Source organism: Coenobita brevimanus, chromosome 115 (genome assembly GCF_032717465.1).
Source record: "Coenobita brevimanus isolate Jiangsu-jjx chromosome 115, ASM3271746v2, whole genome shotgun sequence".
NCBI classification, from domain to species: domain Eukaryota; kingdom Metazoa; phylum Arthropoda; class Malacostraca; order Decapoda; family Coenobitidae; genus Coenobita; species Coenobita brevimanus.
Window position 1 is genome coordinate 4,863,126 of NC_137068.1, and position 25,252 is coordinate 4,888,377.

The following is a 25,252-nucleotide window of genomic DNA, read 5'->3' on the forward strand; positions in this document are numbered from 1 at the left end:
GATGAATAGAAAGATACAGACAGGGGACACGGTGGCTGAATCGGTAGAGAGGTGGCCTGCAGTCCTAATGGACCCACGTTGGAATCCCCAATGAGGCAGGGATCAGTTTAAGGATTTGATTTTCTTAAAAGCAGAGGTTACTGATCTACCTGAAGCCCCGCCTACGTCGTAAAAGTACCCCCGCTAATACCAATACATCAGTTCCATATGAGATAGTCCTAACGTGTATTCAATATGGATGGTGCGTGTTAGTGCCGAAGAGGTTACATGTGGAGGTGTATTGTATGTTGGAGGACTATTGGGCCTTGGGTGCAGGCTGTGAAGCATATGCCCTGAGTTGGACACATTAAAAAAAGACCTGTCTGGAGCATGACCTGTATGAATCTGACAGCCTTCTTTACTATATTTATTACTGCTGTATAGTCACACTCTTATATGAGCAGCCAAGAATGGGCCAACCAATCTACTACAGTTATTATTTCAATTTTTTAAGTTCTTATGATAGACCTGATGCTGGGGAAGGACAACTCTATGTGGTGGCACCAGTGTGTGTGCCCTTCCACTACCCCTTAACTTCCTCCCTGTCCCCCAAAGGAGGATGGTGACTGCAGGAAAATGGACACTTCAGCCTGCAGTCCACCAGGTTCACATTCAGATGAGCCTGTGACTGTGACTACCTGGTACTACTATTATGGACCAAAAGTTATCCAGAGAACACAGAAAAAAAAAACTATATATATATATATATATATATATATACAGTGGGGCACCAATTTTCGCGCCTAATTGGGTCCAAAAATAATGCGCGAAAGTGGAATTAGCGAAAGTTGGGGCATTGTCTTTATGGCAAAAAGGCTAATTGGTTCCCGGTTATCCTAAAGTAACATCAGATTTTCATTTTCACTTGCAATACAGTACATCAAATCACTATTGTACATTGCATTGTGAGATACAAACAATAAAAACTCAACTATCTTCCTTTTCATTTCATTATTATACTGCCGTTTCTTCACTCCAACACGATACTCTCTTTTAGCCTTGGCCTTTCCTCCCGACTTTGAATGTCCCGGCCACTTTTTATCACCACCACTGCCTCCCGGCCCTCCCCCCACACCACCAGGCTCTCCCCCCACACCACCAGGCCCTTTCCCCACACTACCAGGTATAGTAGAGGCCAATGAACCGTGAGAATCCAACACAATGGAGCTAGCACGCTTGTACACAATGGCGGGAATGGGTGGACAGAGTGTTGACATGACGTCATTCAAGATGGCGGTGGGTTGCGGGCGGGCGGTGCAGGAAATTCAAAGTTCAAAATATTGTCCCAAACCCAAAATTTGTGCGTGAAAATCGATTTTTTTCAAGCGAAAGTGGAAGTTAGGGAATATTTGGTGCATGCCGCGAAAGTGGATTCCGCGAATCCTGCTGTAGCGAAAGTTGGTGCCCCACTGTATATATATATATATATATATATATATATATATATATATATATATATTATATGAAATGATCTGATCTGCTTAGTGAATGAGAAATACTTGAATGGATAGATGGTATCCTCAACATCTATAAAAAAGCCTGCAGTTGCCTGAATGGACCAAATGGACCTAAACTACTGTAACTGTATCTAACATAAACCTAAGGCCAAAAGTAAAAACTGTCAGACTTCCACAAAAGATAAGCAGAATTAGCAGTAGTTGTTACTTCTATGACCCCAGATTTATCTGAACATGAACAACATAAACTGCAGGCTAAAGCTTCCCACCTCCAGCAGTTCACCATCCTTCCTTCAGGGGATAAAGATCAGGGTAGAGGACATTTGTATGTTGATGCCACCATGTGAAGGCATCCCTCTCCAGCGTCACAACACGTAGCTAGTAGCGTAGTTTACTCACTCACTCTCTCCCTACAATGCTGAAGGTATGTAATAAAGTGAGAACAGATATGAACAGGCTGGTTAAGAATATAAAATGTCAGAGCCTGCAGGTGGAAGGAAATGCGAGAGACCCAAGAAGAAGGCTGTATAAGGAATATGTAATAAAGTGAGATGCTGAAGTTTGGGAAACAAAAGAAATGATGAAAGGCAGAAACAAATGGATAAAATACCAGTATGTACAAAGATGCAGAAACAAGACTAGCAGCCTTTTTAAGTTTGCTGACAGAGAAAACAAAAATTGCAAAGTATCATATCTTGAAAACTGCTTAAATGCCTTATTGTCTTAAAAAAAAAAAAAAAGTGCAATACAGCATATCACACCTTGAAAACAGCTTGAAGTGCCTTATTCTTCATGATCAAAAATGTCCAGGGCATCCAGTCGCCTGATATCAGCTGCTTGAAGGCTTTTTCATAATCCTGGTGCTTGATAAAGTCCTCCACGATGGCGCGGAGATCATCCTTGTTCCCCCGCAATGGCCGATATCTGGCAGCAACAAACTTCAATATAGATTTAATTGCTGGGTATTTTCTCCTTTGGTGGGAAAGGTCTATATGATGATGAATATGATAATGTTTAAACTCCTTTTTTAATGTCACACTCATCTGCTCCGATAGGTATTATGAGGCACTTAAATAAGGAAGATTATTCCTGTGAGGTGGTCATGATTCCAAGGGGCCTGAACACTGACAATGTCAGGGAGTCTGCCCTATTTCACGAGGCATGTTCATGATTATTTCTCCTTCTCATTTTTTACTTTCCTTGCTTCTGAACCCATCCCACCCCATCTATGAGAGGGAAAATTATAGGTTAAAATGATGATGATGAATGACATTGTACTGGTATTATACTGTGGTGGTTGTGTATATACTGCACCTGATACAGGAATAGATGCCCTTGGAGTGTAGGGTGAAACTGCATGTGGATATTTATGTTATAATGACTGAGCCTAAGAGTGAAAATGTCTCATTGGGAAAGCCTTGCTGTTCCTGTTGCTTAACATGAGTCTGTCTGACTGAGCAGACACACTGACCACAGGTAAGCAACATGTGGAGTGGTCCTACAGGTACAGTACAGTACAGTACACACACTATGCAGGGATCTGGCATCCCTTGTGGTAGACAGCACCTTAACGGGGTTAGACCAGAATCCCTTTCACAGCATGGAGCAGGAAAACATGATGAAATTTGGTTCCTGGATAGTTGCTGGTACAGCACCACCACATGTAGTCTGAGCTCCTTATCAGTCCAAGGAGAACTTGCAAATTATCATACTGTAAACTTATGCAACTTTGGGAATGAATCTACTCCAAAAGTACAGCACTGTGAAAGTGACAACCAACCAAAGTGCCTAATCAGCAAGGCTTTTTTGTATGGGACACAGCTCACAATTTTGATGTGCTGGATGATATATGAAAGCCTATATGGCCCACTTTTCTGGGAGCATTTTGTAATATGGTTCTTGCACCTACACTTGGCCGATTTTTTTTTTTTTTTCAGCTTACCTCACACACCTTGACAGAAGATTAGGACAACATGGCTCTAAATCCTTTTCCATAGCACTTCTCCATTACTAGCACCATATTACTGTGTTAAATTTATTGCCAGAATTTAGTAGGCTACTGATGATGGACAGAAGGCAATTTCAGGCCTAAGTTGCAGAATATGAGCACAGTTCACCAATGTTTGTGATATTCCAACTTCCCACTTCAGGATCCTACTCACTGCATTTATTACTGGGAAACTATAACTTTCACAGGAAATCTTCATGTTATGTAAATCTATCCTGTAATTAATATAAATTGATAACAGCTGACTCTAACTTCCAATAACTGTAATATACTGCACTGATAAATAAAAGCTGAAGATTATATACTGTGTAATGTAAAGTATCTTTCTTACTACAATATTATGGTACTGAATATTTATTTCATGAGTAATGAAACCAAGGTACAGGTATAGGTCAAGAAAAACAGTTGATGAGCTACCTTATATTCATTTTGTGAGTCATAAAACCAAGGTATGGGTCGAGTACAAGGGCGGTGGCGAGATCATCGTAATCTGAGAGTTCCTTCGGAGTCATACCACAGCCGGTGGTGGCCATACCACCACCACGCATCAAACGACCACCCTGCGCCACCACCATCCTGAATCACACGACTCCTGAAAAATAAATACAATCTCACATCGGTCTGTTTATAAAGTAGTAAAAAATAATTCTCAAGATACAAGCACACACTACTGGATATTCCATACAAAGCAGACTGAGCGAACTACAATGCTAGCATTATCTACAGTAAATACAGGTCATTGCTTAAACAACACCAAAGTTACAGACATTTCTGTAAGACTAAAGTGTACTCTGAAAAGACTTCTCCATAAGGTAGGCCATAGACAATACACAGTACAGTCAGGTTTCGCTATATGACTGTTCGCAGTATGATATATTGCTACAATGATAATTAAAAAGTTATACTTATTTTTTTGGCGGGAAGGGGGGGGGAGTGGTGATTTCACTAGAACGATATCTGCAACAGCCACCTCTGAGAATCCCAGGAGGACACAGCGATGCATGCAAACCAACAGTCAGCTCTCTACTCAACATGGCCACCTACACAGAACCCCCATCTCGGACTGTGCAGGCAGCAGCCTTCACACCAACCTTTTGAGCTCACTTGCCCTACCGCTCGCGTGTCCTATGCCTGTGATCGTCTCCCTTGCATTCTCTGAGTTACCTAACCTCGCTTGCGTAAGACCATCGCATCACTAATGCCAAGCAACAGTACAAGCATGCTATAAAGAGTGCTGAGTGCAACAGTAAATGGAGAGAGGACTTATGGTGTGTGAAATAAGTGAAACTCTGAACCTGGAAATCATGCCTGGTGCTACCCCCAGTGGTGATGCTACTGATATATATACCATAATTTATGGTACTGCTGCTGCCTTGGGGAAGACTAAAAGGAGAAGGCATAGCCTTTCCCTTGATGTGAAATCAGACACTTTTAAGTGCCACAGGGAGGTGGAGGGCCCAAGTAAGAACACTGACACCCTAAAGCTGCCTCAGTCCACAGTGTTCAATGTCACAAAGATATCAGATGTTATAATCACAGCATCACAAAGTGAGTCTTTCCTGACTGCAAAACATCCAACACCAAGGGAGCCTACCATGAAGGGGATGGAGCATCTCCTGGTTCTTTGGGTTAATAACCTGAACCGAGCAAAGGAAACTCTTCACCGTACCTTCATCTGCATTAAGGCTCTCGAGCTGTGGAAGGTCCTCAAGGATAAGCAAGATATGGCAGCCAAGGAGGTTGGTTTGAGCAGTGTAAGGCCCATGCTGGCCTTAAATGTGACCATGCATGGTGAGGATGCTAGTGCAGACCACATGGCAGTGGACGCCTTCCCTGCGCAACTGAAGGAATTTATAGAGGAAAGGGGATACCGAACTCTCCAAAGAAGGTCTTAAACTCTGATGAGATGGGCCTGTTTTGGAGGTAGATATCAAGGAAGACCTACAGTATATCAGCCAGGAAGAGTGACATGTGCCAGTGTTAAAGGCAGCCAAGGACAGCCTCCTCCTCCTCCTCCTTGGTGCCAATGCAGAGAGGGACCTGAAGCTGAAGCTGTGCTGGCAGGGTCAGTAAAAGAGAACCTTTGAGTTATTTGGAAGAGTATGGTACTGTAACACCCCTTACAGGATTATGGCAGCTGGCTACTGATAAACAGATAGAGCCTCACAGTCACGCAGACTTCTGCACTCTGCTGGTCATACAAGGTAGGATACCTGTCTCCCTACCTCCGTGTCTATGCCATCAGGAGCAACCTTGCCAACCACGTCCTCCTGCTGGTTGACAATGCCCTGAGCCACCCCAGGATGATGGAGGACAGGGTGCATAACATCAAAATGATGCAGCTGGCCCCCAAAACAACAAAGCTGCTCCAGCTGATGAACCAGGGTTGTCACTGCAACCATCAAGGCATAGCTACTACCTCTGCTGCACTATGGAGCAGATGGTGATGGTGACTCTGGGGCGAGCAATGTGGCGTGGCACTTTTGTAGAAAATTCAATATCAAGCATGCCATCAACAATATAACTGCAGTGTGGAAGGAGGTGCTGCTGAGCACACTGAACGCTGTCTGGCACAAAGTGTGGTCAGAGTGTGTGTACTCCTTCTTGGGGTTCCCGGTGATTATGAACATTCACTGAGACTTTGAGACATCCTCAACCTCTTGCATGAGACAAGATTTCAGTAGCCTGATGAGGAGGATGTGCAAGAAGTTCTGGACAGCCACACTAAGCAGCTGTCCTCAGAGGAGTTCACTGAACTCAGTGAATGGGTGGCGGAAGCACAGGAAGGACACAAGGACAGTGGCAAAGACAGGCACCTTTGCATTCTCGATATCAAACCCTCGAGGGAGTTCCTTGTGATAATGGACAAAGGCACTGCATTCATTCAGGACAAGGAACTGAACCTGGTGGGGAGTTTAACTTTGCTACAGGCTATAAGGATCTATACAATACCTACAGTACTTCAGTAATATACAGTAATATACTCTTATATGCAAGAGGTCATTTGCATCTCTACAAGAAAATAAAAAAACTGTACAGTACATAAATTCACCATAATATACATCAGCTGCTCTGTACTGGATTTGAGGTACCGTAGCTATAATGTACAATATGAAATGACACAGCCTTATCAAACAGGGTGCCAGATAAGAGTAAAGGCATACCATACTGTACTGTACAGTGGGGCACCAACTTTCGCTACAGCAGGATTCGCGGAATCCACTTTCGCGGCATGCACCAAATATTCCCTAACTTCCACTTTCGCTTGAAAAAAATCGATTTTCGCGCACAAATTTTGGGTTTGGGACAATATTTTGAACTTTGAATTTCCTGCACCGCCCGCCCGCAACCCACCGCCATCTTGAATGACGTCATGTCAACACTCTGTCCACCCATTCCCGCCATTGTGTACAAGCGTGCTAGCTCCATTGTGTTGGATTCTCACGGTTCAATGGCCTCTACTATACCTGGTAGTGTGGGGAAAGGGCCTGGTGGTGTGGGGGGAGAGCCTGGTGGTGTGGGGGGAGGGCCGGGAGGCAGTGGTGGTGATAAAAAGTGACCGGGACATTCAAAGTCGGGAGGAAAGGCCAAGGCTAAAAGAGAGTATCGTGTTGGAGTGAAGAAACAGCAGTATAATAATGAAATGAAAAGGAAGATAGTTGAGTTTTTATTGTTTGTATCTCACAATGCAATGTACAATAGTGATTTGATGTACTGTATTGCAAGTGAAAATGAAAATCTGATGTTACTTTAGGATAACCGGGAACCAATTAGCCTTTTTGCCATAAAGACAATGCCCCAACTTTCGCTAATTCCACTTTCGCGCATTATTTTTGGACCCAATTAGGCGCGAAAATTGGTGCCCCACTGTACATTACAAACACAGTCCAGTACTGTATTACAGTTCTTTCGCCTTATCACAGACCAAATTTTCATTATTTTGTGGCTTATTTCATGCAGCTCAGTGACAGAAAAAAAATGTTATGGTTCTAGATCCTCTCCACAACACTTCTCCCTATCCAGCATCATATTCTGGTGCTAATCTCATTACAACTCAGCATTCAAGATGAACGAGATGGCAATTTTAGGTCAGCTCAGAGTAAAAAGGGTATAGCATGGCACATACCTTAATGTGCAACGCTAATACTGAGCCGGAAAAGGCTACATGAATAATTTAATTATGTAAAAATAAACTTTAGCATACACAGTCAGTGACTTCTAGGTCTCCTTCATCCTTTATAAACACTGAAAGGTCAAGTTTTCTTTCTCCTCCAATCCACACTCCTCCTTTCGAGGGATAGGAAACATGAGGGATGCTTGCATAACTAGGCAATTGAGCCACCGGGATCAAATTGATATCACCACAAGATGATGTCCCTCTCAAGCACCCTGCTATGAGAGGTGAAATGCACTATTCATTCGGAGAGGCTACGACAGAATTGGTTTCAAAGGTCACAGTCTTGTCAACTTACAAGGCTCCGCAGCACCTATTCCTCAGTGTCTTACTTTGCCTATCACACCTTTTTATGCTCTTTTAGCTCTCTGTGTCTTTTCAATACAGTACACACACAGTTTGCATTACTACCATAAAAGAACCCAATAATGTGCCATTAATAGAGATTACCAGGTATGAGAAAGGAGAAATGATAGGATGGTTCCTTAGCTGCTCAGAATCCAGGCCTTTGCCTTTGAAGTCATTTATCACTAATCCTTTCATGGTGCTGGAGAAGGATGGCTTCATGCAGTGGTACTGATACAGTACGGTGCTGTGCCTGGTTATAGAAATGTCCCTTTAAGCCTTCCCTATTCCCTCAATAGGAAGATAATGACTGCAGAACTTTAGCTTGCAGTCCACCAGGTTCAAATCCAGATGAGCCTGATCCAACAACAACAACAACACTACCTTACAATGGCAGTGTATGAAGTTATGACCACCAGTTTTCTGTCTATAGCCTGGGTGATTCCAATCTTTATCTGGTTACGTTACTACTGAACATACTGGAGCATTTTTAGCCTACTCAAACAGAATTACAAAGGCTATCAGAAGGAAGTCCTTAACAAAATTTTTTTCTTTTTTACTGTTTAAGCGAATGATTGCAAAATGAGGGTAACCTGTGTGTGTGTGTGTGTGTGTAATTCACCGGGTCGGTCAGGATCACTTGATGGTCGTGATCGTCAGCTTTTTACCCTCCCGGAAGGGAGCTGAGAGCTCATATAGTCCGATCTAAGGGCAAGGCTGTGACCTTCACACACGCACACACCTGTCCCCTTGCTCAAGGGGGACAGTAACCACCCACTTCGTCAGTGAAACTTTTCGCAACCTGAGCGAGGCGCGAACTCCCGTCCACCAGTTGGCAAGCGAGAACGTTACCACTACACCAGCAAGCGGTGTGTGTGTGTGTGTGTGTGTGTGTGTGTTTTCTTTTTTTTCTTGTTTGTTATGATCAGCTGACAATCCCATGCAGACCACCGCTGAAGTATAGCTATGTACATTCTTCTCGTACTTTAATAACTGTTCCTTTTTATCAATCCACACAGATGTTGACTTGCTGGTTGCACAATTAGGCAAGGGAGGGAATATACATCATTCTACAGATTTCCACTAATCAAGAAAAGTGAGAATGGTGGATAGCTACTGTACAGAGAGATGGCCGAGTACCCACTCCATACTCCACTCTACATTGCTCACTTTTTTAATGGTAATTACATTTAGTGCTACTGCCCATCACCCTGTATATAATTCTCATAAATTACCATACTTTGAAGTGACTGACACATGACACTAGCCTTGTTGATTTTGTTCCACAGATGGTACTCAGTACCATATTATAAGCAAGTCCCATTTTCAGCTTTACAAATTGTATACTGTACACCACACTGTAATTTAACAGGGCTCTTACTAACTGCCGATGGTTGCGAACCATTTGGCTCCTAAGGTTTCAGATTTACGAGCCAAATAAATTTTTAGTAGCCAAACTGACTACGATCCGAAATATTTTACAAGCACTAAATATATTTACTTATTTACACACTGTGATGATCAGAATCATATAATGAGGTGTTCAACATTGACAGTGGCGACAAGGAATGACTACCGTAAATAATCGATCACAACACGCTTTTTGTCATTTAATTGAGATTACTTATTTTGTAGTATACTGGGTTTTGAAGAGGATGTATTTTCTCCTCACCAAAAGGCAACTTGCATGTAAAATCTGTTCGCCAAAGGGAAAAAATACTTGCATTTGTCAGCTGTGGCTCGCCAAACAAGAGCCCTGTTTAATGTAGCCTATGCCTCCAGCTGCTGTCAATAGAACAATAATGATATGGTAGGTAAAATGAAAGATGAACACATGTACAGTACTGTATGATCCAGGCCCTGTAGTGACTTCCTAGGGATCGTGAAGATTTGTCAGACAAGAAATGCAAAGGAGTAATGGTGACATCACTGCATGTCCTCTACAACTGTTCCCATGAATGTCCATTTCTAATCTCTCTTGACAATGCTTTACATGCAGCATCTTTACACTGAGCATGTGTGAAACACATACTAATACTAAATGAACCACTCTGAGGATGACTACTGTAGAGTCAATCAAAACTGTGTCTTTAACTGATGATTGAAGTTTTCACAATGAGCAATGTTGTCCTTATTTTTTCTAAGATGAATATTTCTGAATCAACAGTGTATTACAGATGGTATCTAAGTTCCTTTTCCATGGTATGCAGTAGCTACTGATAAAAACTGCAGCCATACACATATCCAAGAAAAGTTATGGTATGAGATACTGTACAGTAATTTCAAAAGCTTTACTTACTTTTTCAAATGTTAATGCAGATACCTGTATTTCAGATGCTGTTTACACATTTCAAAACAAAGTTGGGAAAAGTTGTAGATACTCTTCTTTTTGACTGACTGTACATGGCATGTGAAATACTGTACCAGAATGTCCGAAAACTTTAGTTCAGGTTAACCCTTTTGCTTTGATTCCCCCCCCCCCCATTTTAATCAGAATACTGGTGCCAGTGAGGAACATCATTAAGCAATGGCACCTACATAGCTGGGCAACTATGGTACCCTGCCTGGTTATACATATGTGCCTAAGCTTCTTCTGTATCCCTAAAAGGATGAAAGCGGAGTGCTGAAGTACAGCAACTTTGGCCCGCATCTAGTGAACTGCTGGAGTAGAGCAACTTCGGCCTGCATCTACCAGATTTGCATTCCGAAGAACCTGGGGTTGCAGCTAGCTTACTACTAATACCAATCAGACTACTACCAGACAATTACATTTAGGTTTGGAATGGATGTGTATTGTAGGCTTTCGTGAAAGTTAATACGGTACAGTATTAATTTCTTGAATCCAAGTAACACAATAGTGCATCCTTGCTGCTATTATAGAGTATTTAAGTTAGTAAAGATATCTCTCATGACTGGGTTTATCAATGCTCTATATAACCCATTCATTTAAAAAACATGCTTAGCTTAACCCTTTCACGTACTGATGACGGCTTTCACTGTCGTCGGCTTCTGAGGCTCAGACTTTCAGATCATGGCTTTGGCCCTCATCAGAACATCTTCCTGTTCGTTTTCATTTTGCTGTGGTATTATTGCTCCAAATACAATATATTACAGTATAATCACTGGAAAGGAAACTTATTCAGCTATGTAATGGAGCAAAACGTATTATTCTATCTTGAATATTTTTGAAAGATTATTTATTTTCTAAGTGTAAAATTTTGCATGTCAGCTAAATTCTACTTGCTTTTTTTTGCACTTTATTTTGTGTAGGCCTATATTGCTTTTCTGACCATAGTATACTTAGCTTCAAAATGAGACCAAACTGAGCTCTCTCTGATGAATAGTAACTTTGCTACGAGTGGTAGTAGCAAAGCATCTCTATGCGACTTTGCACAATGCTTCAGCTAAAATCATGCACCACAGCAATTTTTAACCAGCACCCCTGATGGGGACAGGTAAGAAGGCCATTCTATTCAACTCAGAGAAAGTTCTCTTAAAATGATGAGGTTTATTAATGCCCTATACAACCCTTGGGGGGAAGAGGGAGGGGGAGGCCGAGGATGAGATGGAGGGATGGGGTGGAGAGGTATATGAGAGAGGGGGGTGTGAGTTGGGAGCACGGCAGTGAAATGGAGGTGGACAGGATGACATGGAGGCGATTTGTTTGTGGCCACCCCAAACGGGATTAAGGCGTCTGGCAATAGATAGACAGATAGACAACCCTTCCATTTCAAAAAGTATACCGTGCTGGTAATGAAAGTAGAATAAAACTGTCAAAGGATTGCAAGAATAACATCCCTGGTCACAGCAGGTCAACTGCTCAAGAATGGAAAGCCTCTAAGCTAACTGAAATCAGGAGGTCGTTAGTCCTTTCAACCTGGTGTCGTCAATGTGGAAGTACCAGGTAAGGATCTTTGTGGTATTGATGCTGATGCGACTGAGATGGTCTGACCATATGGAGAGGATGAAGAATCAGTGACTAGTAGCCTAGTAGAGAATACATGAGTGAGGCAAAGGGGTAGACTGATGATAAGATGGAGGGTTGGAGTGAAGGGGATGTGAGAGGGTTGTGCAAGTTGGGGAGAGGGCAACCAAATGGCAGAGGACAGGGTGGCATGGAGGCAATTCGTTTTTGGTCATCTCTTACAGGATTAAGGTGTCGGGCTATAGACAGCCTAGATATACAGATACAGAGAGAGAGACAGACAGACAAGTTCTTGTTAATCCCAGACAACACCATTCAGCTTAAGAGAGATGTCTGGTAGTACAGGGGTTATATTCTTTCTTAACACCTTCAGTAAGCCATCTGAAGGCTGAATAAAATCATCAGGAAAAAGCAAGATAAAACCAAAAATGATACCACTGGACTGAAGGCATTAAGGTAATACCGGTACAATACTTGAGTGCCACAGGGACACCTAAATGTAATGGCATTGACAAAGCCAGTCAGCGGTTAAACAAACAACCCTAAATTCCCTCCTTTATCTACCAAAAGGAAGTTGGCAGATTACTGAATGGTCAGTTCAAGCTGTTGCCCACTGCGTTCACTTTTTAGATGAACACAGGGCAACAACTGCAGCTACAAAATATCTGCTGTAGGGTCCAGAATTATAAACCTAACCCCTTCAATCTGATGATGTTTTTTTTCCCTTACCATCTTGCCTGCCCCCTCATACTTTATTCAGCTAAGGAGAGACTTTTCAAAAAGAGAGATCTTTCCTGAATATTAAATCGGTAAAATTATTTTCAATACAGTACATTAGTTATTGATGGTGCTACCTACTGGTGATTTAATGGTTCTATTATCGTTCCAACTGCTAACAGAATTATGAGTTTTTGATCCATTTTTTCGGTATTTTAGAAAATTCTGAGACACTTTTCTTCTACGACATTTTCGTCGCAGATTATTTTTTACTCCTGTTAGTTAGATTAGGTTATCTTCAAGAGTAAAATAAAAATAATTTGTGATAAAAATGTCAAAGAATTGTCTAAAATACCGAAAAAATGTATCAAAAACTCGTAATTCTGTTAGGAGTTGACACAATAATTTTACTGGTTTAATATTCAGGAAAGATCTCTCATACTGACAGGGTTTTTTATGGGTATAAAGAGTGTGATGCAAGGAATAAGGGACTGGGTAGAGGCTGCTAGTGACTGAGCAGCATGGACAGCCAGGCCAATGCATGAAAGCATTTTTTTTTTTTTTTTTTTAAATATAGGAACATGAATTCCCTGAGCTACACCCTGACAATAAGTTCGTTAGGTGATTGGAGAGCGCCATCTCTCCCAGCAGGGCAGCTACCAGTACCAGCAAGATCAGGAGCTCTACCACTGAGCCACCCTGCCCCCTAACATGCAAGCATGATTGAGCCTTTAGGCTATAAACAAACAAATGATTGTTCCAATTTGAAAAGATTATTCTAAACTGAGTAAAACCATTTGAAAAAGCGAAAGAAAAAATCCCAGGGCTCAAAGGGTCAATTACCTGTACTGTGTGCAAGAGGTCTTTCCTAAGACAAAAACAATTTACCTCAAGGCAATAGCTAAATCATGAAAATACTGTACAGTACACCATTATAACTAAGTTCCCCAGCCCCACTTCCAGCACACGTCTCCCAAGTAGCTAATAAAAGTCATTCACACATTAAAGAGACTTACCAGCAAGATCAATCCTTTTACATCAAACAATCTCTGTGTGCTCTCTCTGACACACTGAACACATGAAGTTAGCATTACCTTGCAGTCTATCTCTAATAACACTACCGTACATCTCTTATGCTCTCACTTATCACAAATATCACACAAGATGGAATGACTGTACTTCCTATGCCCTTGTGGCAAACTACATATGGCCACTCTCCCTCATCTTTGACAGTACCACCACCAACCCTAGATACCAACACTTTTGTTTTATCTGCATTTACTCTTAAGCCCTATACCGTACCATCTCTCCATTTCCTAAATATTTCCTCCGCCTCCATTTCATTTCCTGCAATCAACAACAAACCATTAGCATACATCTCCCATGGGAGGCCATTTCTGAAGTCACCTGAGAGGGCTTCAAGCATCATGATAAACAATAAGGGGCTCAAGACTGACCCCTCACGCATGTCAACATTCACGGAAAACTCATCACTCAAATCTCCATTCACTCTCACCCAGGTGCGACCTCCCACATACATAACCATAACCACTCTAACCAGCCACTCTTTGATCCCAAGCTTTCTCTCTGCCCACATCCCCACCTCCCCAGGGACATCAAGGGCCTTCTCTAAATAAACAAAGTACAGATCCTGTTTCTTTACTATATATTTTTCCTGAAGCTGTTGGACAATGAATATGGCATCAGTGGTACCTTTGCCTGGCATAAACCCAACCTGCATCTCATCAATATTCACTTTTTCTCTAATCATACCTTCTAGAGCTCTCTCCAATATCATCATTATCAGGTCCAGAAGTTTTATGCCTCTATAATTTCCTCTTTCCAGGGCATCACTCTTCCCCTTGTACACATTTACAATCACATTCTTTAGCCAACACACTCATATACACTGTAATCGTAATTATCATATCACTAACTAAACTCACACGTATATCTCCTAGGGTCTTTAGCATTTTAGCAGTCAACCCAGACACACCTGTCGCCTTCCCCAACTGCATCATGCCTATTGCCCTGCTCACAGTAACAGTGTCAAAGGCCAAGGGGCACAAAGCATTTTAAGAAGCCGTATTTGTTTACAAATGGCCACCATCTTGTGATACACGAAGACAGACAAACACGCCATCAGTGCCTATGTATCCAAACCTAACCTAAATTTTCATAACCCAATCTCATTTATTCTAAGCTAACCTACTTTATGCTAACCTAACCTACAGTAACCAAACTTATCCTATCCCTTACATTATCATATTTTCCTTGTTTATGCTACTGGCAGTTTCTCTTCACACTTGAAAATGCACTTCTGTACACCTTTACAGTCACTGAATCAGTTCAAAGGTAGGTACAAATTTTGAAAAAAATTTTGGATGGTGATTGTTTCTCCTTAAAGATTACCCACTGTGACAGGGAGGTGACTTTAGTGTCTGTCCCTTATGGGACTGATGGATAAAATAATAAGCATACCTGGTACCAGTCCTGGTAATTATCCAGAACAGCATTCCTACTCTTGGTTAGGTTATTAACCAATACTGTCTAGAGGAGAGCAGTACTGGTAAAGAATGTAACCCAACTTGAAATGCATTCTGTTTGGCTATGCATTTATTCTAACCTGACAAAGACCCCTAACACTGTTTGACTCAATTGTGGGCTAAGTGTAGCCAGACTGGAGGGCTGATGTGCCTAGTAACCAAGGAGAATCATTCCGGTATTATTTCCATTTCAGCTCACACAGCGTACTAGATTTGGTTGTTTTGAGGTATTCCATAGTTAGCTCTTACCTGTACTAACACTTCTTCTATGGCACTTTGATAAAAAATAACAACAGAGTTACAGCACTAGTAAATAAAACATGGTTCCTCCTGTGCATTTGGTTCTGCCCTCACCACTGCACACTATACTGTATATTGTTTATAAACAAAGGAATGATTTTTTTTTTTCTTTTATGAGACTATTTAGGATGCAGTGTGGGGTGATTATACTGCAGGGGGGGGGGTTAGTCTGGTGTGAAGCCCCTCTCTCACGTTAGGACAGCATGCACATGAAAACTAATGAGTGGAACTAAATGCACAGGAGGAGCCGTGTGTTATTTATGCGTGCTGTGCCCGTTATAGCTGATTTCTGATGGAGTGTCACTGAACAGGTGTTTGTACAGGTGAAATCTACTTACTGAACACCCTAAAATGACCCGACTGAGTAGCCTATGGGCGGAAGTGAGAATTTTACCCTCACTCTTTTCTCATAATGAAGGCACATCAAATTTCATCCACCCCCAACTTTTTTTCTTTTGTCTTTTTCATGCAAGGAACAAAGGAACCAAAGGCTAAGGGCACACAAGATTGTTCCAAGAAAAAACAAAAAAAGCCTAACAAATGGAAACAAAAACAAAAGGTAACAACAAACTAAACCTAACCTAACTCAGAGGTAGTTTCAGATCATTACCACTCCCTTCAACACTGAGGTACTGCTATGGGTGTGAATATCCATCTCCACAGACACCTTAATCCCCTAAGGGAGGGGGTGGGGCACAAATGTCACCTGTCACCATGTCCTCTGCAAACAGGCTGCCCCCTCCCCAACTCACATCCCTCTCTCTCAAATACCTCTATTTCATTTCATTGTCTCCCCTTCCCTCATTCATAGGCCTATCTCCTCTCCCACCCACAACTCACACAGGCCTATTCTCCTAGTCAGTCTCATTCTCCATCTGCATTTCCTGGTTGGGTTTTGTTCTTATAGATTTTATACATATGGCTGGTTAACATTCCCTTTAATATTACCGGTACTTATGCACAGTCGATACTAGCAAGATACACAAGTAAATAGGCGGTGTAACAAGGAAAATAAATAGCAGAAGAGGGAGTGCTACGTCGCGTCCAATGCCAACCAGTCTACGGCTCTGCGATCGTAATCCTTGATCGACATGACACGGTGCCATTTAACCCGTGACAACACCTCTGCCAACACTTGACATATATAGCCATTTCCTTCGATCCTGGCCCTCCTCCCATTGTTATCGGGCTAATGTACAAACTTCCAGCGCCGTTTTCTAATATCAGCTGATTTCTACGCAAACTAAAATTGAGCCCAGCCTTCCATGGCGTGTTCAACAAAGGATATGGTTTTTCAAAGGTTTTTTAGCGGCGTGTTTTATAGGCCTGGGAGGATGGTCGGATCAGTACCGGTCCTGCCAAAAACAACTAAAGGCCAAGGCCGTTCCAGAGTGCAACAAACTCCTTCTCTTCCACTGCCAATTTCGTTTAGTATGAAACTTTCCAAACACAAGAGGCAAGTTTTCTACGCTTACCACTCCTTCTGGGTCCTCTTCGTGTATATATGACCCTTTCTAACAACAAATTTTCTCACGCATTCACTGTTACACTTCCATATTGGCTGTAAGTTCCACAATTTTCTAGAATTTATGTTTCATTCACTCAGGAAAGTGATTCTGAAGAAGCATCATGGCTGACTACAGGGTTTATCAGGCATACCAACTACCAAAGAATTTTAGGATGGATGTCTGTAAGAAAAGATGGTACAAATAATACCTTATGCAATGTAACATGCACAGAATGTTTTCGATTTCTAAAATATTATCTAACATAACCGTTCGCTGGCCCAAGTACCTTTACCTAAATGGCTTTGAAGTTAGAATTCACCTGTTTACGGTGTCACCTGGCTACAGGTGTAAGCAGATATCCAATTAACAGAATTATTTGTCTAGTGATTTAAAGTATACATAGAATATTTATATCTATAAAATTTATACAGCTTTATGATGGCATTTGCCCTGGACCATTTTCTACTTCATGAATTGAAGGATGAGGTAGGTTGGCGATCCTGCATGTGAGGGGCCGCACTGTATTCCTCCGCAACCACACCAATGTTTAAACCCCCCTTCCCCTAGTGTTATTACGGAGTTGTTTGTTAATAGAATTCTATTAAAAGTTAGTGTGAATAAATGCATTGACAGGAGACGTGCATAAAATGGAAGCCAATGAGCATATTTGTACTTAAAGCTACGCAGTGCCATAGGGTAGATGACCGCACTACTTGATGCAGCGGAAAAATATTGGATCCCTTGATACGAATAAAACAATTTCGACTTGAGTTTGATGAAACAACAGTTCACCCTATATTTTCAATACGAGTCTAAGGAGATGTAAATATCAATTCCTGCTTACGAGTGAAATGAAGTGTAAACAGCGGCTATAGAAGACAGGAACGTCAAAAATAACCTGCATGGAATCAGGCATAACTATTATAAAAGGAGACAAACACGAATTCCACCTTTTTCTAATATTATACTAACTTTTACATAGCCATTATCGACATTATATCCCATAAAGTTGGAGTGTGTGCGTAAACATATACAAATAATATGCTAAATATAAAATAACTAAAACCAGGAATGAGTAACCTGCAGAAAATTAGCTTCCTGTAGACTGTGGTATTGTAGTTGGTTGTACTCACCGTAGCAGCAGGCTAATGATAATAAGGAAGGGGAATATATTTCAGGGCAAATAATTACCTCTGAAGTACTTTTTCCCTTTTCTCGGCATCCAACAATTTTATTCTAGTTGGAAAACACCTCTGGTAGAATTCTTTTACCTTAACTTGGTTATCTCCATTTTACATTTTACGAGTACAGCATTTCATTAGCTCAGTGCCAAATAAAAAGGCATTGCTGCAGCTGTTCATCCTTTCCGTAGCACTGATTCGTGACTAACATCATATTTTAGTGCTAATCTATGTATTTGTTAAGTCGATCACTGACTTATCTCAGCGAGCTGCTGTAGTGAAGTTATTGTAATGTCTCACGGGGTGTTACAAGAACTGGAACTGCGAATTTGTTGCCAGATATGAAAAGTAGTAGTGGTAGTTGTTGTTATTGTCCCAGGTTCAGCTGAAAGGTAAACCCAATGGACTGCAGTCTTAAGTTGTCCTTCTGCAGTCCACCATCGTCCTTTTGGGTGACAAGGAAGGTATTTCGGGATGACTGTAGCTGGGCAGTGAAGCCGCCTGGTTATATCGGCGCCACCACGTGAAGGCGTCTCTCCACCACCATACTAATCCAATCCTTTCTTGCCTCATCAGGAGAGTAGGGATTCGAGGCTAGGTTGTTTGATGCCATTTCATCCGTTCAACCCCATGAGGTATCAGTATTCATTATTTATTTATATATTTCGCGGCAGGTGGAAATGCCCATCATCCACTCACTTGATGCAGTGCTCTCTCTCTCTCTCTCTCTCTCTCTCTCACGTCGTGTAGAGTGACAAGCCAACTTGTTCCCTGTATCCCAGGAAATCATTATCACAATGTGTGGTAACCATATAACCAAATTACACTTCGTGGTTTACTGGGTTAAGGCGCTCCAGTTCGTTGAAGCCTGTAGAGGTGTCATCTGAGGGGTGGCTGAGGTTTGATGCTTGCGTAATGCCACTCAGGGACGAATAAGGCTGGTCGCCCTTGCCTTAGATGATGAGACTAAATAGCCTATTCTAGCCCCTAGCATGTTTATATGGGGTAAATGGGACTGATGATGATGGTTGTTATTATTATTATTATTATCATTATTGCTACGATTATCATCATTATCATTGTTATTGTTGTTGTTGTTATTCTTATTATTACTATTATTATTATTATTATTATTATTATTATTATTATCATCATCATCATAATTACTATTATTATTATCTTATTAATTTATTTTGGTTATTCATGCTGCCTTCAACATTTATTTTTTGACTTAAAGGAAAAGTTTGGATCAATGAAGGCTATATCCAACTCCCCCCCCCCCACCAGTTCGAAAAAGTCTATCCAATGCAAAATAAAATAGTTTGAGGAAAAAGAATAAGGAAAAAAAAAAAACAGGAAAGGTGAAACTGATGAGGAGAGTGGGTGGTGAAAGTGGGGGGAGAGAGAGAGAGAGAGAGAGAGAGAGAGAGAGAGGTGGGTATAACTGTGTGTGTGACAACCAACAATATCAGCTCCTGCCCCCTCCGTCTCCCAGATCATTACGCTGATGCAGAGGTCAAGAGATCACTCGACGCCTTGCAAGTAGCTTAACGACAAACCAGCAAATCTGCGGACATCGTCTCCGAATTAAAAGCAAAAAATCTATTAAATTCCTACAAAATATCAAGATTGACAACAACCAACAATATCAGCTCCTGCCCCCTCCGTCTCCCAGATCATTACGCTGATGCAGAGGTCAAGAGATCACTCGACGCCTTGCAAGTAGCTTAACGACAAACCAGCAAATCTGCGGACATCGTCTCCGAATTAAAAGCAAATTTCTACAAAAGCAACCGAGACTACAAGGTTAGCTTCAGTTCTACAAAGTCTACAGCCATCTACAATCAACTACAGCCATCTACAATCAACTACAATTAACAACTCTACGAATAAATCACTAGAGAAAAGGACAGAGAAAACTTCCACATAGAATAAAGGGAACAAACAAACGAAGAGTGAGACACGATTTACAACTCATCTTACTCACTCGTCTTCACTCAAGTTACTCATCGCTACTCATTCACTCACCACAGCTACCAGTGTGGGAAGCCGACGTCACCATGTGCTGAGATGACATCACAACGCGAGTCTGCCATGCCAAGCAACGTGTGACGGACACCAGGCACTTCTCACCCACTACTCATTACTCATTATTCACATAGCTCCTACTCATATTCACTTATTTTCACAGTTAAGTTGGAAATTCGACGTTCTATGTTGAGGTTTGCCTGGGACAGCCGTTAACCACTACAAATACCAGGCCATGGAGTTTCCTGAGTAATATCGTCCATCAACACACCACTAGAATTATCAAGAGATCTTCAATCAAACCTGTATTTTCTTCCGAGATCGACTTTGGTATCGACACACCTCTACGATCTGTATCAAGTGGGTAAAATTATACTTGCTCATTTCTTCTCAGTGCTAAAATTAGCTATATTCAACTTATTTAATCATCTAGTTTGCTAGGACATAAATAAACAAGAGGCATATTTCATAACATCATATCTTAATGACAGGAATATTTTCGCAACCACCCACGTTAATACCAGATGACACACAAATTGCCACAACATCAGACTCACAATTAAGAGACAGCCCACCCATTGTACAACCCACACCACACGTTATAGATAAGGAAACAAATACGGGAGTTTCGGATGATGAGTGGGAAACCCCTTCAGATGTTGAGAGTATCGACTTCGCAGCTGCCTTAAATACGTATGCCAATATACTTAACAGGGTTCACCGGTCCGGTCATACATATTCTACCATTCCCTCACATAACGATAAACTCGTACAAGTTGAATTAACAGGGCAATCATTAAAGATGAATCAAGAAACAAATACTGCTGATCTAAAAACCACACCTCACGTTTTTGTGTATCACGAGGATAAGACTGCCCCAAAATTCTCTGGCACAGACAAGGATCGCATTGATGTCATTTCATTAATCAGTCAGTGCGAACAAATGTTCATCAAGCGCCATATACTAGATGAACAAGAGAAAATTGCTATTTTTTCATCTTGCATAAGCCAGGAAAGATGTCCAGCAAGCAATTTATTGCGCTCCGATAAGCTACATCGTGCTAGGACATATGATGAATTTAAAACTGAATTTCTGAAGAAATTTTCTGGAGGTATGAACTTCTTGCCAGGTATAATTCCAGAATTACATAAAATTGTAGATCTTGTAAGGGAGCACACTACAAACCATGTGCTCAGTGAAATAACTGCTGATGTCTCCACAATCAAGAGAACCCTATTAGCTACTCTGGAGAATTCTAAGTGGATAACAGATGATGGAAAGATGTCCCCAGACCTCGTCGTGGACATCATTGGTTATGTAGCTGCCTTGTGTAAATTACCTGATAGAACCCTTAAGATCGCCAAAACAATCGCGTACATCCCTGGAATGTGCTTACTAGACTTAATGAACGAGGTAGAGATGCAGTGCAGTAAAGCAGGTGTGGTCGACACACATGCACATTCTGGTAGAATCAGGGTACCTGAGACAGTATCAGCTGTGAAAACATCAACACCGACCCCAAACAGAGAACAAAATCGATCGCGACCTGAAATGAGGCAGCCCAAACAAGCAAAGACGCCTAGACCTCGTTCCCACACGCCTTCCTACAGGCAGTTTCATAAGTTTTCGCGCAGCCCGAGTAGGTCTCGCGCTATAAACAACACTTTTTATGGGAAATCACCTCGTAGGTCACAGTCAAGGGATAGGTCCATTCTGTGTCATTACTGTGCAAAACCAGGACACACAAGGTATGAATGCTTTATCAAGGCAAAAGAGGATAATCAAAAGACACAAGGGTTTGGTCCTTACTGTAGGCATCATAGATACCAAGGGCACTGGACTAGTGATTGCAAAACAGTAGAAAAAATTGTGTCTATGTTCAAATCGGGGGAAGACCAAGTCATGACAAAAAACGAACAAACATAAAAAAGAACAAGGTTAAACTTCACATAGGAGGCATGTTGGGAAATGAGTGTATCTTGATACCAGCTGTATGTGAGGATCAAAACGTTTCCTTATTTTTAGATACAGGCTCTCCAGTGAACTTAATAACACATGAAGAACTAAATAGAATTCTTAAAAATAAAAAGAAAGTAACTTTTCTGGATGAAGCTGATTTAGAATTAAACACAGTAGATGGTCAAGAGATTACAGTAAAAGGTATGATAAGATTAAATCTCAGTTTCACAGAAACTACAAGACCATTCTCTGCATTGTTCTATATCGTTGAAAACTTAGCAATTAAAGCTCATATGTTACTGGGCTTAAGATCCATGAGAACTGAGAACATAACTATACTCCCACAAATGAATGGAATAGACTTTGATAATGAATTTATAGAGGAAATAACTTCAGAGCCCTCACCGATTGGTAGAAGAGAGCCAAAAAGAATTGGTAATATTAAAGGCTTAAACAAACATACACAAACAGATGAGTGTATAGATCCACTTACACCAGCAACCCCATCCTCCAGAATTAGTGACCCAGCTAACAGTACTGATTTATCAATTTTTCCAGCCCATCTCACTAATGATTTGGTTATACCACCTAATTCATACATGAAGGTTACCATAAAGAGCAAATTACGGAATAGTACTGTTCTTGTCTTGGAAGAATTATGTAAAGTAAAAGGATTGTCAGTAGAAAACGCATTATGTCATACGAACGACGAAGGGCTAACTCAGATATTCATTATTAATCACATGAATGGGGAAGTTCAGTTGAAGAAGGGAACTTGCATAGTTAATATTGAAAAATGTTTCGCCCCTGTGAAGGAAATAAATATTGGTGGAGTAACAAGTGAGATAAAATCTACGGATAGAGAAAGAATCAAAGAGAATTTAATTCACTCAGGTGAATTTGACGAAGAAAATGATTTGTTAACCCTGCTGGAAACACACAGGGACACCGTAGCCTTGCCCGGAGAACGATTAGGGTGTACTAACTTGATTAATCACATGATTAATGTGCACCCAGAAACACCACCAATTTTCGTACCAGCTTATCGCATACCACACTCCCAACGTACACTTGCTAATCAGTATGTCGATGAAATGTTAAAGCTTGGAATTATTGAGCCTTCAGTTTCTCCGTGGAACGCTCCCCTTTTCTTTGTGCCCAAGAGAAATGGAGAAATGCGTGCGGTAGTAGATTACCGTAAACTAAATAATCACACCATCCCAGACAGATTTCCCATGCCATTGCTAAGTGATGTGCTACAGAATATTGGTCCTGAGAATAATATATTCTCGACCATCGATCTCCTAAACGGATACTATCAGATTCCGGTATCTCAGGAGTCACGTAAATACACTGCCTTTTCAACAAACAGAGGCCATTATCAATATACAAGAATGCCAATGGGACTGAGGACAGCCCCGGTACGTTCCAGCGTCTTATGAATTACGTATTGTCCGGAATTTTAGGACAAGGAATATTTGTTTATCTTGACGATATTATTATCGCAACGAAGAATATTAAGGATCATCTCAGGAAATTAGACTTACTCTTACAAAAGCTTAGTGATGCTGGATTAAAAATTAAACTTTCTAAATGCAAATTTTGCTTTAAGGAAATAAATTTCTTAGGCCACAAATTAAGCTCTGATGGTATTCACACCACTGATGACAAAATACAGGCAGTGAGAGATTTTCCTGAACCCACTACGACTGACGAAGTTAGACAATTTTTAGGTCTGGCTGGGTACTATAGGTCATTCGTACCACAGTTCTCTCATATAGCCTTCCCTCTATTCCAACTACTCAAAAAAGATGCTGTATTCCAATGGGAAGAAGAACAAAAAAGGGCATTTAACAATCTAAAAATTAAACTAACGAATGCACCTTGTTTAGCATATCCAGATTACACGAAATCATTTCTTATTTGTACAGACGCATCAGTTAAAGGATTAGGGGCTGTACTGATGCAGGAAGATAAAAGAGGAAAGAATCAACCAATTGCATTTGCCAGCAGACAAACAAGAGGTGCGGAGAAAATTATAGCACTACAGACTTAGAGGCACTTGCAGTGATTTTTGCATTACAAAAGTTTCGAGATTTGGTATATGGTTACGAAATCCACTTATTCACCGACCATAAACCACTGGTGGGTATGTTTAAAGAAAAACTCCTTTCTGGGAGGAGAGCAAGATGGAAATGTACAGTTGAAAACTACAATGTACAAATACATTATATACAAGGTAAAATGAATATAGTAGCTGACGCATTATCTAGGAACCCGAACACAATTCAAGTCGCGGCGTTAGATCTCAAAGGAAATATCCCAAACCACGAGGATATCGCAAAGGCACAAAGACTTGACCCAGTATGGTCAAAAGTAATATACAAGTTAGAAAGTGGAGATGACATACAATTACCCAAACTGCATGTCCCACTTGAACAATTCACAATGGTCAATAATACATTATACAAAATTAACTCTAAACAACCAAAACGCCAAAGAAATACTAACCAGTTGGTAGTACCTAATGACATGATACCCCAAGTATTACGAATGATACACGACAGCCCACATGCAGGACACCCTGGAAAGGATAAGACATTCAACCAAGCCCAGCTATTATATTACTGGCCTTCATTACGAAGAGATATACACAATCATATAGACAGATGCGAATCATGTGCGAAACACAAAGGATACCCAATCACACCTGCACCGATGGGTAATTACCCAGTACCACATCAGCCATGGGACGTTGTCGCTGTTGATTTACTCAAGATGCCATTATCATACAATAATAACCTATACTTATTCGTAGCAACGGATCATTTTTCCCGTTATGTCATTTTAGCTCCAATTAAAGATAAGACAGCAGAGACAGTAGCAAAGGCAATAACAGATAATGTAATATGTCGCTTTACTACCCCTAAGGTACTAATAAGTGATAATGGAGGAGAATTTAATTCTGAGATCTTACAAGAAATATGTAAACAATACAACATTAAAAAGGTTAACGTTTTGGCCTATCACCCAGCATCGAATGGGTTGGTAGAGAGACAAAATA

At 41.1% G+C, this 25,252-nt stretch overlaps 1 protein-coding gene across 1 annotated transcript in view; it reads right to left on the reverse strand.

Annotated features, from left to right (window-relative positions):
• Positions 1-17,064, reverse strand: part of Hmt4-20 (Histone methyltransferase 4-20) — a 30,999-nt gene extending 13,935 nt beyond the window's left edge. The window contains exons 1-3 of the mRNA XM_080287008.1: positions 16,987-17,064; positions 3,922-4,096; positions 2,258-2,420 (exon numbers count right to left, since the gene is read on the reverse strand). Of these exons, the coding sequence (XP_080143134.1) occupies positions 2,258-2,420; positions 3,922-4,079 (321 nt within the window). The 5' untranslated portion in view covers positions 4,080-4,096; positions 16,987-17,064. The remainder of the gene's footprint in view (positions 1-2,257; positions 2,421-3,921; positions 4,097-16,986) is intronic.
• Between the last annotated feature and the right edge of the window lie 8,188 nt (positions 17,065-25,252).